Source organism: Tenrec ecaudatus, chromosome X (genome assembly GCF_050624435.1).
Source record: "Tenrec ecaudatus isolate mTenEca1 chromosome X, mTenEca1.hap1, whole genome shotgun sequence".
Taxonomy (NCBI): Eukaryota; Metazoa; Chordata; class Mammalia; order Afrosoricida; family Tenrecidae; genus Tenrec; species Tenrec ecaudatus.
In genome coordinates, this window is record NC_134548.1 from 50,574,096 (window position 1) to 50,587,564 (window position 13,469).

The 13,469-nt window shown below is 41.3% G+C and overlaps 1 protein-coding gene across 6 annotated transcripts in view; it reads left to right on the forward strand.

The window, feature by feature from the left end:
• The first annotated feature begins 426 nt into the window (after positions 1-426).
• The window catches only part of KDM6A (lysine demethylase 6A), a 182,531-nt gene continuing 169,488 nt past the window's right edge, over positions 427-13,469 (forward strand). For 5 of the 6 annotated variants that reach the window (XM_075539642.1, XM_075539643.1, XM_075539645.1 and 2 more), the window contains exons 1-2: positions 427-988; positions 1,211-1,274. In XM_075539642.1, the coding sequence (XP_075395757.1) occupies positions 828-988; positions 1,211-1,274 (225 nt within the window). In that variant the 5' untranslated portion in view covers positions 427-827. The remainder of the gene's footprint in view (positions 989-1,210; positions 1,275-13,469) is intronic. The other variant, XM_075539647.1, reaches the window with a different exon arrangement.

A 13,469-nucleotide genomic window follows, 5' to 3' on the forward strand; every position in this document is an offset into this window, starting at 1 on the left:
CCCCCTGAGCTCCCCTACAGGCAAAGATCGCCCACAAAGTGCACGCCCCGCGTCCGCGCTCGCAGCGGGCGGTGCCGGACCTCGCCCTTCCCCACTCTCCCTTCCCCCTCCGGAGCCCGCCGCGACTCTCGAGGTGACACGGTTCGGACCCTCCATTCTCTGGCCCAGTGTATTTAACTAGCACAACCTAACCCACTCGGCCCCGCCGGTGACAACCCTTCCTCCGACAGACGCGCGCAGCAGCCAACCACAGACCAGGGCTGGCGTTCGTCCCGCTCGCCGGTCGGCGGCGGCCACGATGGGCGGGGCCCGGGCAGCTAGCATGTTGAGTGGAGCCACGGCTGACGTGAGTCAACAAAGGTCACGTGACACGCGTCGGCCACACTGATTGGCAGCACCGCCCGGGCGGGGAATGGGGGGGTCACGGCGGCGGCGTGGGGTTCGCTCAGTGACACAATTACAACAACTTTGTGCTGGTGCCGGGGAAGTTTGTGTCTCCAGCGAATCCCCTCCGTGTCCCTCAGCCCCGCGCGCTCTGGCCATTCCCGCCGTCCCTGTCCGTGGCTGTCCCCCCGCTTGCCCCCGCGATGTGACCCTACAGCCGAGTCGCCGCTGCTGCCGACCCGGGGCTCCGCAGCCTCTGCCGCCGCCACCTTCGGCGCCTCTGCGTTGGGATTTTTTTCGTCGCCGCCGCCGCTCGCGGCGGAGGAGGAGACGGCGATAAAGTTGCGGTGCCGGTCCCGCGTGGACACCGAGGACGTCGTCGAGGGTCCTTGCTCCGGGGGAGGGGGGGGTCGGCATTGGAGTTGTGAATTCCCTGCGTTTCCATGAAATCCTGCGGAGTGTCGCTCGCTACTGCCGCTGCTGCCGCCGCCGTTTTCGGTGATGAGGAAAAGAAAATGGCGGCGGGAAAAGCGAGCGGCGAGAGCGAGGAGGCGTCCCCCAGCCTGACAGCCGAGGAGAGGGAGGCGGTCGGCGGGCTGGACAGGTACGAGCGGCCGTCGCCGGGCCCGGCCAGCTCCGGACGGGCTGGCGCTGCTCTTCTCCAAGGCCGAAGCGCGGCTCGCCTCTGGCCGCGGCGGGGCGGGCGCTGGGCTTGGCGCTTTCCGCGCTGTCGCCTTTGCCGCCTTCGGGGCCTCGAGCTGGGGCAGGGATGGGTCGGCGGGCTTCCCGCTCTGCTAACCGCTCGCGCGTGTGTGTCTCTCCACAGCCGCTTCTTCGGGTTCGTGAGGTTTCATGAAGATGGCGCCAGGACGAAGGCCCTGCTGGGCAAGGTAAGGCAGCCGCGGGATGGAGCGCGGCCGCGGTCTCCCCGCGCGCCCCGGGCCCCGCGGCCGGGCCAGCGCTCATTGTGGCCGAAGGAGGGTCGGGGGGCTTCCGGGAAACTGTTTCCTGCGGCTGCACGCCCCCCCCACCCCCCCACGTAGCCGCTCGCTGCCCCGCGAGACCGCCCTGCTCTTGCCCGAGGCGCCCGGGCGGCCGCGCTCCGGAGCCGGGATCGCCCGGCTCGGGGCACGTTCCGGCTGCGCGGGGCAGGCGGCCCGCCGGCCGGGCGGGCGAGCGTCCCACACGGCGGCTGAGTTGCCTACAGCACGTTTAAAAATTTTCCTGCAAAAAATTCCTTGCGTTCCGGCAGGCTCTTGGGGCGCCCTCCGTTTGGGTCCGTCTTCCATCCCGCCGCCCCCCAAAGGGGGAAGTTGCAGGCCGCTTCAGGGCGGGCTTGGCGTCGGCGTGTGGCCGTGTGTCTTCGATTGTTGTGTTTTACCTGAAGTTAGGTGACTTGTTTACTTTTGGGGTCTTGCTGCTGGAGATAGAGCGCAGTTATCGGCGACCGTGTTTCCTACCTGGAGCCTTGTTTCCTGAGTGTCTGACGGGGGAGGCCGGGAGGATTGAGGCTGTAGGCTCTGTTTGTTTGTGTGGAAAGTTGTTGGCACTGTCATTTAGTTAAGTAATGGCTGCTTCTATCGGCCCAAGATGGCGGGACAGGGTGGGAGGAGAAAGTGAAGGGGGGGGGGTGGTTTGGGGGAGGGAGGAGAGGTAAACATGGAAATAAATAGTAGCGATGAATAGGCCTTAACATCAGTATGTAGCTCGTTGCTGTTGAATACAAATTATCCAAGATCACTTGCAAATACAATTCTTGGCCCTTTCCCATGCTCGGGCACAGCGTTCATAAGCTTGGTGTAAATGCTTATCAACCTGTAGCACCTTTAGTTACCCATCCGTAAGCTGTTGAACAAAGACTGAGGCGCAGTCTGTCCTCATCAGTTTGCATCTCCTGCCTCAAATCTGATCGAAATGGTTTTTGTATACTTTTTAAAAATTGGCACCAAAACTTGAAGTGTGTGCTTTGGGGGTTGCAACCATTAAGAGATTTTCTTTTCCGACTGGAATGAGGAGTAGCTGTGCGTTTGACATCTAGCTTTATTGTTGCATTTTGAGAAGGAAGAGTGACATGATTGACGTGTCTGGCATTTTATTCTTAGGTTGATTGAAAAAAAATCGTTCTGAGTTTTTGTCTTTAGTTTGCTTTGCAGAGCCGTTTATTCCTTTTGTCTGTAATTACACTTCTATTTTTATTTAAAAGTACCTAAATAAAAGGAGTTCTGAAGGCAAATAACGGTGGGGCACTTAACAAAAGTAATCCTTTTTCATAAACCCGGTTCAGTTGACTGATGCCAAGAACTTGAATTCAACTTTGACTATGTAGGTATTCATTGGCTTCTTTAAAAATTATCACCGGATAAACGAAAAGCTACTAGATCTGGAATGATTGTAGCACCATTGATTCTACTTTGCAAAACCAATTTCAACTTGAATACTTAACTTTATTCAAAAATACTGATTTCTGTTGTCATTTTAAAAGATTAAATGGAAGATGTAAAACTGAAAAACAAAACAAAAGACAAACTCACTGCCATCGAGGCGATTCTGGCTCATTTAGGGACATTGTTTATTTGGAATAATTGTGCTTTAATTTAACTTGGGGCTGATAAAAGATAATTCATTTGGAAAAGTTTGGCTTAATCTATGGCTTTTGGCTACGATGAAGAAAAACGTGGAATCTGATGTTTTCTGTGGGTAATGCTAGCTGACATTGTCTCAGAATGCACATATTCAAATGAATTCACAGTGGGTAGATAGTGCTTAACATTGGGCTTGATTGTAATGTTGAATCCGGCAGTTATTATGTACTGTTTAATTTAAATTTAAAGGAAGTCAGCATTTAAAAGTATTTTTTTGAAAGCTGTGCATTGCTTTCTTAATGTTTGAATACAGTTAAATTTTAAGCTGGAGAATCTGACTAAGCTTCCTTATGTTTTGAGATGGCATTGCAGCTTCTTAAAATACGAAGTAATTTGATTACCAAGTATTTTGTTGAACTAAAGGCAAAACAAAACACTTCATTACTCAGAGTCTATGCTAGTGAAATCCCACCTGGCTAGAGCAAATCTTATTAGGTTTAATATTAAAGTAGTAACTGCTTTAAGTGTAATAAAACATTCTGGGATATGCATGCAATCTCATACTCATTGCAGCCTCATTGCAGCATCCTTTCTGGTGTGCCTGAACATACCCGTGTCATGTAATGTAAAGCTTGGCATTCTGTGTCTGAATAGGATGAATGATCTGATCGGGAAGGAAGCATTAAATTATTTAATTTCATTAATCTTTTTCACTGTCCTGGAGAATAGTATTTTATTGTGGAAAGTTGAGCTATGTTGGTTTCAGAATTCTTATTTTCTGAAAGTCTTAAGACTAATAGCCTTTTTTTCTACCCAGAGCTATGTTCAATCTACTTACCTGTGGATGGGTAATGGAATTTTCTTAGCTGTGATTTTTGTCATGCCACCTAACCTACCCCTCGCAAAAGGCAAGTTTACTAGCATGAAGTTTGTATAACTTGTCTTAAAAAACTTAGTTCTTTGCTAATTTATTTCAAAAAATTTTTCCCCCAAAATTCTTAAATAATTGGATTAGAAATCTAAGCTCTTTGGTAAGCTTTGGATTGTTTAAAACATTTAACGAACATCTCTTACTTCCAAACATACATTCCTTGTACAGGCAAATCACTGATTTCTCATGTCTGAATTTTTGTATGACTCACGTTAGAATCACTGCAAGAAGTTTTGTTTGTAGAATTGCTATTTGATATATAGCATGGTTTGGGATTGCAAAGTAGATTGGTAACATAGTATATGACTTTTATTGTAATATCCTTAAGGATGCAAATAGTGGTTGCTTTACTCAGAGTTCTTGAAATATGGCATGAGCTTGAGGACTTTGCTCTTTCAATTAATGTTGACCCTTAATTTTCTTGTATTGTAATTTTCAAGAGTCTTATTATTTTTAAATTACAGTATAGTTACTGAGTCATTAAGTAAAATATTTTTAAAGAAATTATTCTGAATCTTTGTGCACGTCAAACCTTTTGGCTTAGTGTTTTCACTGAGAGAAGGATTAGAATCAAAGTATAAATAGTGTAAATGTATGTAGTCATACTACAAAGCATCATTGTAACGTAGTGGTAGAGGATTTTGTCTGATGAGAACTATTGCTGAAATATTCATAGTAGTCATTTGAAGTAGTTGCATCTCAATGTAAGTGTGTTCATAATTTATTTGAACTTATACAAAAGTACCCTATTTATTGCTAGGAAGATTATGTAAACTATTTAGAGGAAGTTGCAGATGGTTTACCATTTAAGAATGTATGTGCTTTCCCCTCCCCAGGACAGCAGTTCTCAACCTGTGGATCCACTACCTCTTTAGGGGTCAAACAACCCTTTCACAGGGGTTGCCCGATTCATAACAGTAGCAGAATTACAGTTATGAAGTAGCAATGAAAATCATTTTATGGTGGAGGAGGGGTCACCACAACATGAGGAACTGTATTAAAGTATCGTGGCATTAGGAAGGTTGAGAACCACTGCCCTAGGAGATAATAGTATTTAAAATAGTTGGGATTTTCATTTTTGGCATAGTAGAGGTGTTTAAGATCCATTAAAGCGTACTTACATGTAAATGATGGTGGGGAGGATTTTTAAGTCAGTTCTAGATGTTGCTTTATTACAGTGTTATTTGGATCTTGATTAAAATCATTCTGTATGATGTTTTCTGTTGCTGGTATTTAAAGGGATATGTTATTTCCAGGGTTGAAGAAGGTTAGCATTTGGGTTATGAAATGAATCACTGAAATAATAATATATGTTGTACTTTGAAACTAGTTCTTTAATTTGATATGTTTTAAAAAATAGTTACTGGTTTGGAAATTTCTTCTCTAAGCAGTCATAATTATTACTTGGACAAAGTCTCATGTTTCTACATGGGGAAGTACAGTGCATTTCCTAAGATTTTAATAATCCTGGTGAAAAAATACACTAAAAAACTACAGAGAATATTTGCATATTTCGGCACAAATTAGAACTGCAGAGCTCTTAACTCTAAACAGGCACTTTGAAGTTCTTTTTTCTTCTTCACTGAGTAGCTAATTTTGTAGAATCAATTACAAATTGAAATGAGTAGGAAACATTTGACCGCCATTTCTAATATTTTAGGTTGTTAAAAAATACCTAAGAGATCAATTACATATGTGAAATGATGGGTCACATACTTTAAACCAAGTGAAGGTTCAGTATTTGGTTAGCTACAGAGTAGAAGTTCTTTTTCTAATTTAGATTATGTAACTTTTAGTTTCTGTTTATATACTACTGGTATTATAACATTTGAAAGGATTTTTGAAATTTACTTTGAAATTCATAGTGCTACTTTGAGCTCTTTGGAATTTATGTTGATGACTGATAACACTGTGCATTATTAATAATATTTTTGAAATGTGGTATCCAGAGAGCTAATTTATGTTAAGAAAATACCACCAGATTGTTTTAAGAACTGAAATGGCGGTTAGGCTATTTAGGGCTCACATATATTTGTAGACTAGTTAATTAATGGAGTTTATTTAATGAAAGCATAATTGACAGTTTTACATACTTACATGAAGCCTCATATAGAAACTAAGCTACAAATATTTGAATATGTGCTAAGTGTGTAAGCCTTAAATTAAGGGAATAGGAAGATAGCTGTCTATACCTTGCCTGCATTGAGCTTCAGTCGCCTAAGAAGGATGAAATAGAAGAGTGGGTGCCTCACCGACACAGGAACATTAGGGGCAGAAGAAAAATGTGAAGTACTTTGAAAATGTATGGTAAAGGTCAGTTTACCAAGTTATAAGATGGAAAGGCTCTTTCCCATTAGCAGAATCTGATTGTTACTTCTTTGTTTTTAGAGTTGGTGTTTCTTGATTAGGTATTAGCAATCTGCCTTTTAATTTTGTATTAGGAAGACATTTAATAACCAGATTTTAGCTTTTAGCAGATAGAGGATGAGCTGATGTGTTTTGTCCTTTCCTGATCTCATTTTTAGTAATATTTATTTTTGTAATGGTTTCTTGGGATCCTTGATTGACTGTTCATGGAACAATTTTAAGAAATTCTCTGACAGTTTTAGACAGATAGTCAAAAAGCAGTTAATAAGTCATCTTAGAATACAAACAAATACCTATGGGATTAGGGGAAGGAAAGATTTTAAACTAAAAGGATTGTGTGATGTCTTATTTATTTTATAATTGACTTTAAAAATAATAATGTTATAAGTACTTTGACAATGAGTAGATTAGAATATTATTAAACCACTGTTTCTATGGTTAGATATATATCAAAGATTTATTGTTAAATCTTGGGATACTTTTGAACTTGGTGGTCTTTGAGTAAGGTCAAATGAAATAGAGATGTACTGATTAGGTTCTACTTTAAGTTTGAAGTGGCTTTCTGATAAGCATTGTATTTATTGTTTATTTTGATTTTTAGTATTTGTTTCATTGCTTACTTTACTTTTGGCCCTGATTTGGCCCGGGCTGACGTTTAGGATCTAATTAAGATCAATCACCTGGACAGGTAGGAATATGCATAAACTAATTTAAGAGTTATTTTCCACTTCTATATATTCTCCCCCCTCCCTCCTTGTATCCATTTCCCCCCCTTTTTTTTTAATTCCTCTACATTGCTTAAACTATATGGTTTCATTGTGTTGTGAAGAGTTAGTTGCAGACTGGAGCTGTTTTCTTAAAAACAATGAATTACATGAAGGCTTACAGAGCAAATTAGTTTTCCATTCAGCAGTTCATGCATACATTTGCTGTATGGCATTGCTTATAATCCCCATAGTATAATACTCCTTATCCCACTTCCTCCCTGTTTCCTGATTTCACTCCTTTCTGTCCTAAGGATCCTTGGTAGCATAGTGGTTATGTGTAAGACTGCCATAGTTCAAAACCACCAGCCCCTTCTTGGGAGAAAGACAGGACTTTCTACTCTTAAATCATTAAAGTCTCAAACTCACAGGGGCAGTTCTACCCTGTCTTAATAGAGTTGCTATGAGTCAGTATAGACTTGAAGACAGTGGTTTTTTTTTTTCCCCTTTCCCATCTGAAATTTGTCCCTGGGCAAATGATGCCCCTTTGGTTTCAAATGATTCACTATTCTATGGAGTGCATACTGACCAAGTGTTCTTATCCATCTTCATATAGATATGTTTGGCTGAAAATTAAGTCATGGACTCAAAACTCACTGCCATCTAGTCAGTTCTAACTCACAGCTGCCCCATAAGACAGAGTAGAATGCCTGCTGTGAGTTTCCGAGACTGTAACTCTTTATGAGATACAGATCAAGACTGTTAACTCTTTATGGGATACAAATCCTCATCCTTCTCCCTCACAGTGGCTAGTGTTTTCACACTGCTAATATCGGGAATGGGTTAACAGCCCAACTCATAACCTATCATGCCACTAACTAAGGGCTGCTCACTAGTCAGTACTCACCAAAGGATGCAGAACGTTGTCTTTGTGGACTCTGCCATTCCAGTTTACGTTGGTGTCTCTAGAGACTGGTTTTGAGCTCTTAGGGTTAGCGATTCATTTCTTCAAGATATTTGGTTATATTTAAGAAGTTTTTATAATTGCCTCCTGTATGTTCCCCCATATTCATGGATATTTTTTCAGCATAAGTAAGCACTCATGTAGAAATATCCTGAGTTGGGTGTGTGGGGAGAGGGGAAAAATGAGGAGCTGATACCAAGGGCTCAAGTGGAAAGAAAATGTTTTGAAAATGATGACGGCAACATATGTACAAATGTACTTGACAATGGATAGATGTATGGATTGGGATAAGAGGTGTAAGAGCAAAAAAAAACAAAAAAAGAGGTGTAAGAGCTTCCAATAAAATGATTTGGAAAAAGAAATACCCTGTCAAATATGTAAATAAGTATTTGTTGGTACAGTGTACCTTCCATTCTCTCCCCCATACCCTTTCAGTCTTCATAATGATCCACATACATATACCAAACAATATGTACCTTTGTTGCTTGCACTCCTCTCAGTATCTCCCCCTGACAGCTTAATTTTTGGCCGACCTCCTCCTTATTGCATATTAACTTCCTCTTCATCTCAGTTAATAGGTATCTAGTCCTGGTGGTGTAGCTGTTACCCAGAGTTGCTAACCACAAGGTTAGCAGTGTGAAATCATCAGCCCCTTTGCATAAGAAAGAAGAGGGTTTTCTAATCCTAGAAAGAGATACCTTATATACTCACTGGGGTTCGCCTTATACACGGGTCAGTGGTACCCCAGCAAAGTGTACATCTTGTTGCCCCCCCTCCCCCCAACGGACGAGCTATCTCGCTGGTGATTGCCGTTTCCCCCTCTGTTAATTCAAAGCCCCGCTGACACTGCAGGGCTTTGAATGTTTGTTTACTCACATCTAACCAATCAGAGCCGTCCTATGATACGTATCTTTGAATAAGCCTTTTAAAGACCATGTGCGAAGGATGTGGCATGAATGGATGTCATCTGGTCAAGCCGACTAACAAAAGGTGATCTCATGAAGCCTGACATAGAGTGAATTGCAAAGTGGGTTTGAGATGCATGGGAAGACATTCCAAAAGACATGGTGCGACTTGCCTTCCAGAAATGTAGTATTAGTAATGCTATGGATGGCAGTGAAGACTGTGCTTTGTATGAAATGAAATGACAGCAGTGATGGTGATGACGGCGATCTCAGTGAGGACAGCGTCTATGATGACCTCACACCAGCTGAAGCTCTGCATTGGGATACGGATGATGAGGAGGAATCCAGTTTTGAAGGAGTTTAACTCTTTATATTTTAGCTTGGTTGCTGATTGAGCTCAGGGAATAGTACTCTTAAGGTATCATTGTTGATACCTCATTGTTTTTGTTGAATCTATTTTCCACTTACTGTGCTGGTTTACTAATGTTAAATGACTTGTCCTTTTATTTATGTTTTTTATTTAAAATAAATATTTAAATACATTACCCCACTGATGTCTCAATTTTTAGTAATTTTATTTTCATTTGTTTTGATTATTGAAACTCACTAATAACTTCTGCATTTCCCACCATAGGCTTCTACTCTAGTCAATCAGTTTTTCTGGTTTCCCAGGTAATAATTAGGTACCTCGGCTTATAGTCGGGTCGGCTTATATTTGAGTATATACGGTAGTCTGGCAAGCCCACAGGGTCACCTCTACCCTGTCCTGTAGGGTTTGCTGTGAGTCAGAATGGCAGTGAGTTTAAGTTTTTTAAGTTTGACTCTCTAGTTAGTAATTGATTTCCCCCCATTGCTTCACTGACTCTTACCCCTTAATCATCAATATTTATTCTAGTATGAAAACTTTCTTGACTTTTTGTAATAGTGATCTCTTAACATATTTATCCTTTTGTGACTGACTTCACTCAGCATAATGTCTTTTCAGGTTTGTACATGTTATGATGTGTTTCTCAGATTCATGGTTGTTCTTTGACGTTGAGTTGTGTATACACTACAGCTTTTCCTTTCACCTGTCTGTTAGAATAAATACAGGGGACTTCAGAAAGTTTGTGGAAAAAAAATCTATTAACGTTTCGTGTCATTTTCCACCATCTTTTTGAAGCCCCCTTATAAAAGAAGGTACTATTACTAAGTTTATTGTCAGGGAGATTTGGATTTAGTATAGTTAAGGGTATTTATTATATAAGGCATCCACCTCAATTTAGAACAGTGGAAGAAACAATTTTGAACAAAGGTTAACTTTCAGATTGTCGGTCTATCATGTGTCCATTAGAGCCGCCTTTTTTTGCTAGGAAAAATGTTTTATTATTTCAAAAGTGAGAATATAAACCAATCAATCATCACCAGCTTCAACAATTTTCAACTCATGACCAGTCTTCTGTATCTAGCCCTTCTTGTTATTTTGAAACAAATTTCAGAGTTCAGTCACATGGTTTAATCCATTAAATCAGTTTGTGAATAATAAGGACACATTTGAAACAGTCACAGTGCCATCAAATGTAAAGATAATTTATAATCAAGTATCCATGGATCTTGTTTTCTGCCTATCGTAGTTAGTAATTATTTGCTCAGGAAATGAATACAAAGGACATACTTTAAGCTGACAAAGAATACACTCCCATCATGTACAAAGGGGCTTCAAAAAGTTTGGGGAAAATTGGCATTAAAAGATAATAGAATTTTTCCGCCCCTTTGTACATGATTTTGTGGTAGGATTCTGCCAGTAACAAATGCGCTAATTTTCTCTTAAGAATATTATGAATATTAGTGGTATGAGTATATCTTGGTAGCTTATAGTGGGAAAGTTTGTTCCTAACTCCAGTAGTTAAAATAAATGAGAATTTTCAGAATAAGAGCTAGATAAACTTTTGCATTGCTTGCTTGATTCATGAGACGTCATTGAAGTCTGCCAGATCCTGGGACAACCGTTTAAGATTTGACCTCTGGCCCTGCAGTTTGGGTGAGAGACAGACAGGTTGAGGGTTAGGAGTGATCATATGATGTAATTAAGCACAACAATAAAGGTATATGTAAAGTGGTATGATTGCTCAGTTGATAGGGCAATTGAAGCATTTAAAACATTTTGTTATGGATATTTGAAAATTTGCCCAAGTATTTGAGGATAGTTTATTGAATTCCTATCTTCAACAATTCACATTTAGTAGCAATTTTGACTGTAGAAGTAGATTAGGGAGAATGCCCAATGTTATATTCAAGTGGCATTTGGTCTTGATTATGATACATAAATAGTTTACCAGGTATAGCAAGAAAAGTGGACAGAGAGTTGGAAATAACGTAGTTAAGTGATGTTTGATGCATTATGAGTCGAGGGTGGTATATAAGGTCTCTGGGATTTGGAGGAGGTATATGTGAAGGTACACAGAAGGGAGTTTGGAGGGAGGGAGGGGGGGGCGATGATCATTGAATTCAGCTCTTTAATCAGGGGAGTTGACCTGACCACAATGAGAAGGAGACTTGGGCAAGTGAGAGAACCTGATTGTAAAGTATTGTTGGGTAGATAGTAATGCATAGATTCTAGAGTAGAGTTTTGTTTCTACCACGTGTTAAGATATTTATTTTCCCATTTTACTGGGGGCTCTTACAACTCTTGTTACAAACCATACATCAATTGTATCTGACAAATTCTTACATGTATTCCATTGTTCTTTTCTTAGACATTTACTTTCCATTGATCTCTTGGGATCAGCTCCTTCTCATGGGCAAATTATTTTTCTGAGGCTCAGTTTTCTCATCTGTAAAATGGAAGTGGTAATGAATTTCCTGTAGAATCTTGCCTATTGTGTTGAAAGTAAATACATGCAAAGTACATGGCATTGGACCTGTTATAGAAGGTCCTTAGGGCACAGTAACCATTATACTCTTTGAAAGGCCAGTTTTATACTAAGACTATAGGAATGGAGAGATGGAGGCAGGTTTGCGATTTCTTGAAGTAGCCTCACCTTGGCGTTTATAACACCGCATAGACTTTGCTTTCTATCTGACCGCATCTGTTTCCTTTGCAACCTTATTTCCTTTTAGCTAAGCTTTGGATGTTTGTATTTTTAGGCCTTATTTTCTTTAACTTTCAAATTGCCTGTGTACCTTGTTTGCCTACATGACTACTCTACTAGGCACTCTAAACTGAACACAGGCAAACTGAGTATCTTTATCTTTAATGTTCTTAGTAAACAGCACTTGCTAGAAACCCATGATAGAAATCTTGGAGTAATTTTTGACTCCTTTTCTTAACCTAACAAGTCCCAGTAGTTGTCCAGTCTTGTTATTTCCACATTTTGAATAAATCTCACATGTTTGTTTCTTTTAATCCTCACTGTCATCATTCTAATTGCAGCCATAATCTGCCTTTGACTTTTGAAATACCTTCAAGTAATTCTTTTGAATACTTCTGAAATTGCTTGGTAGAACTCTTATAATCTTAGTAACTCCCACCAAATGACCTAGTGGTAGCATGCAAATAAGGTAGAGGATGGGTCAGTTTTGCTACCACTGAGTACAAAGTGAGCCATTTCTGAATTAGAACAGAGAATCCCCATGACCTGGAAGAAAGATGAGCCACCAGTGGAGTGTGTATGAGAACCCTGTGGAAAGTGGCTGTCAGAAGTGGCAGCAGTACCAGAGGCCATAGTACCCACACCACGAGAGGAGGTGCTTGGCTTCCAGAACTAGGAAAATTTTGTGCCTTTGACCAGGAGTCTCACTTGAAGAGTGGTGTTCCATTTGGGCATTGATCAGTGTTAAAAGAGCTTTGTAACACTTGCCCAAGCAGGGTGGAGGTGGCATTAGGGGTGGAGGGCAATCACTCGCGAGATAATGGGCGCTTGTCCCATTATGGGGAGGGGGTGGGGGCGCAGCGAGATGTTACACCTCGCAGGGGTACCACTGACCCGTGTATAAGCCGAACCCCAGTTTTTCAGCACTTTTTTTTGTGCTGAAAAACTCGTTGTGAGCTCTCAATTAGAGTAATTTGGCAAATTTTACCTTTCTATTTTGGTTTTATGGATATGACTGCTTACCAGACTCTGAATACTCATTTGAAGAACTAATTTAATAATTTCCTTTAATTTATGTAGAAGTAGTCATGGTCTCTACCACTTAACTTCCTGTGTTTTCAATAGTTACTGATTTTTATTTTTATTAATAAATCTTTTTATTGGGGCTCATACAGCTCATCACAATCCATACATACATACATCAATTGAGCAAAGCACCCTTATACATTCGTTGCACTCGTCATTCCTCAAAATTAACCTTCCATTGGGTTCCTGGAATCAGCTTGGTTTCCTTTTTTCCTTTCCCCCTCCCTTCCTGCTCCCCCCTTCCCCCTGATCTCTTAATAGTTTATAAATAATTATTTTATCTTATCTTACACTGCCCGGCGTCTCCCCTCACCCACCTTCCCATTGCCCATCTCCCAGAGAGGAGGTTACACATAGATCTCCAAGATTGGTTCTCCCTTTCTACACCCCCTTCCCTCGGTGTCGCCACTCCCACCGCTGGTGTTGAGGGGTTCATCCGTCTTAGATTCCCTGTGTTTCCAGATCCCTACTGCAT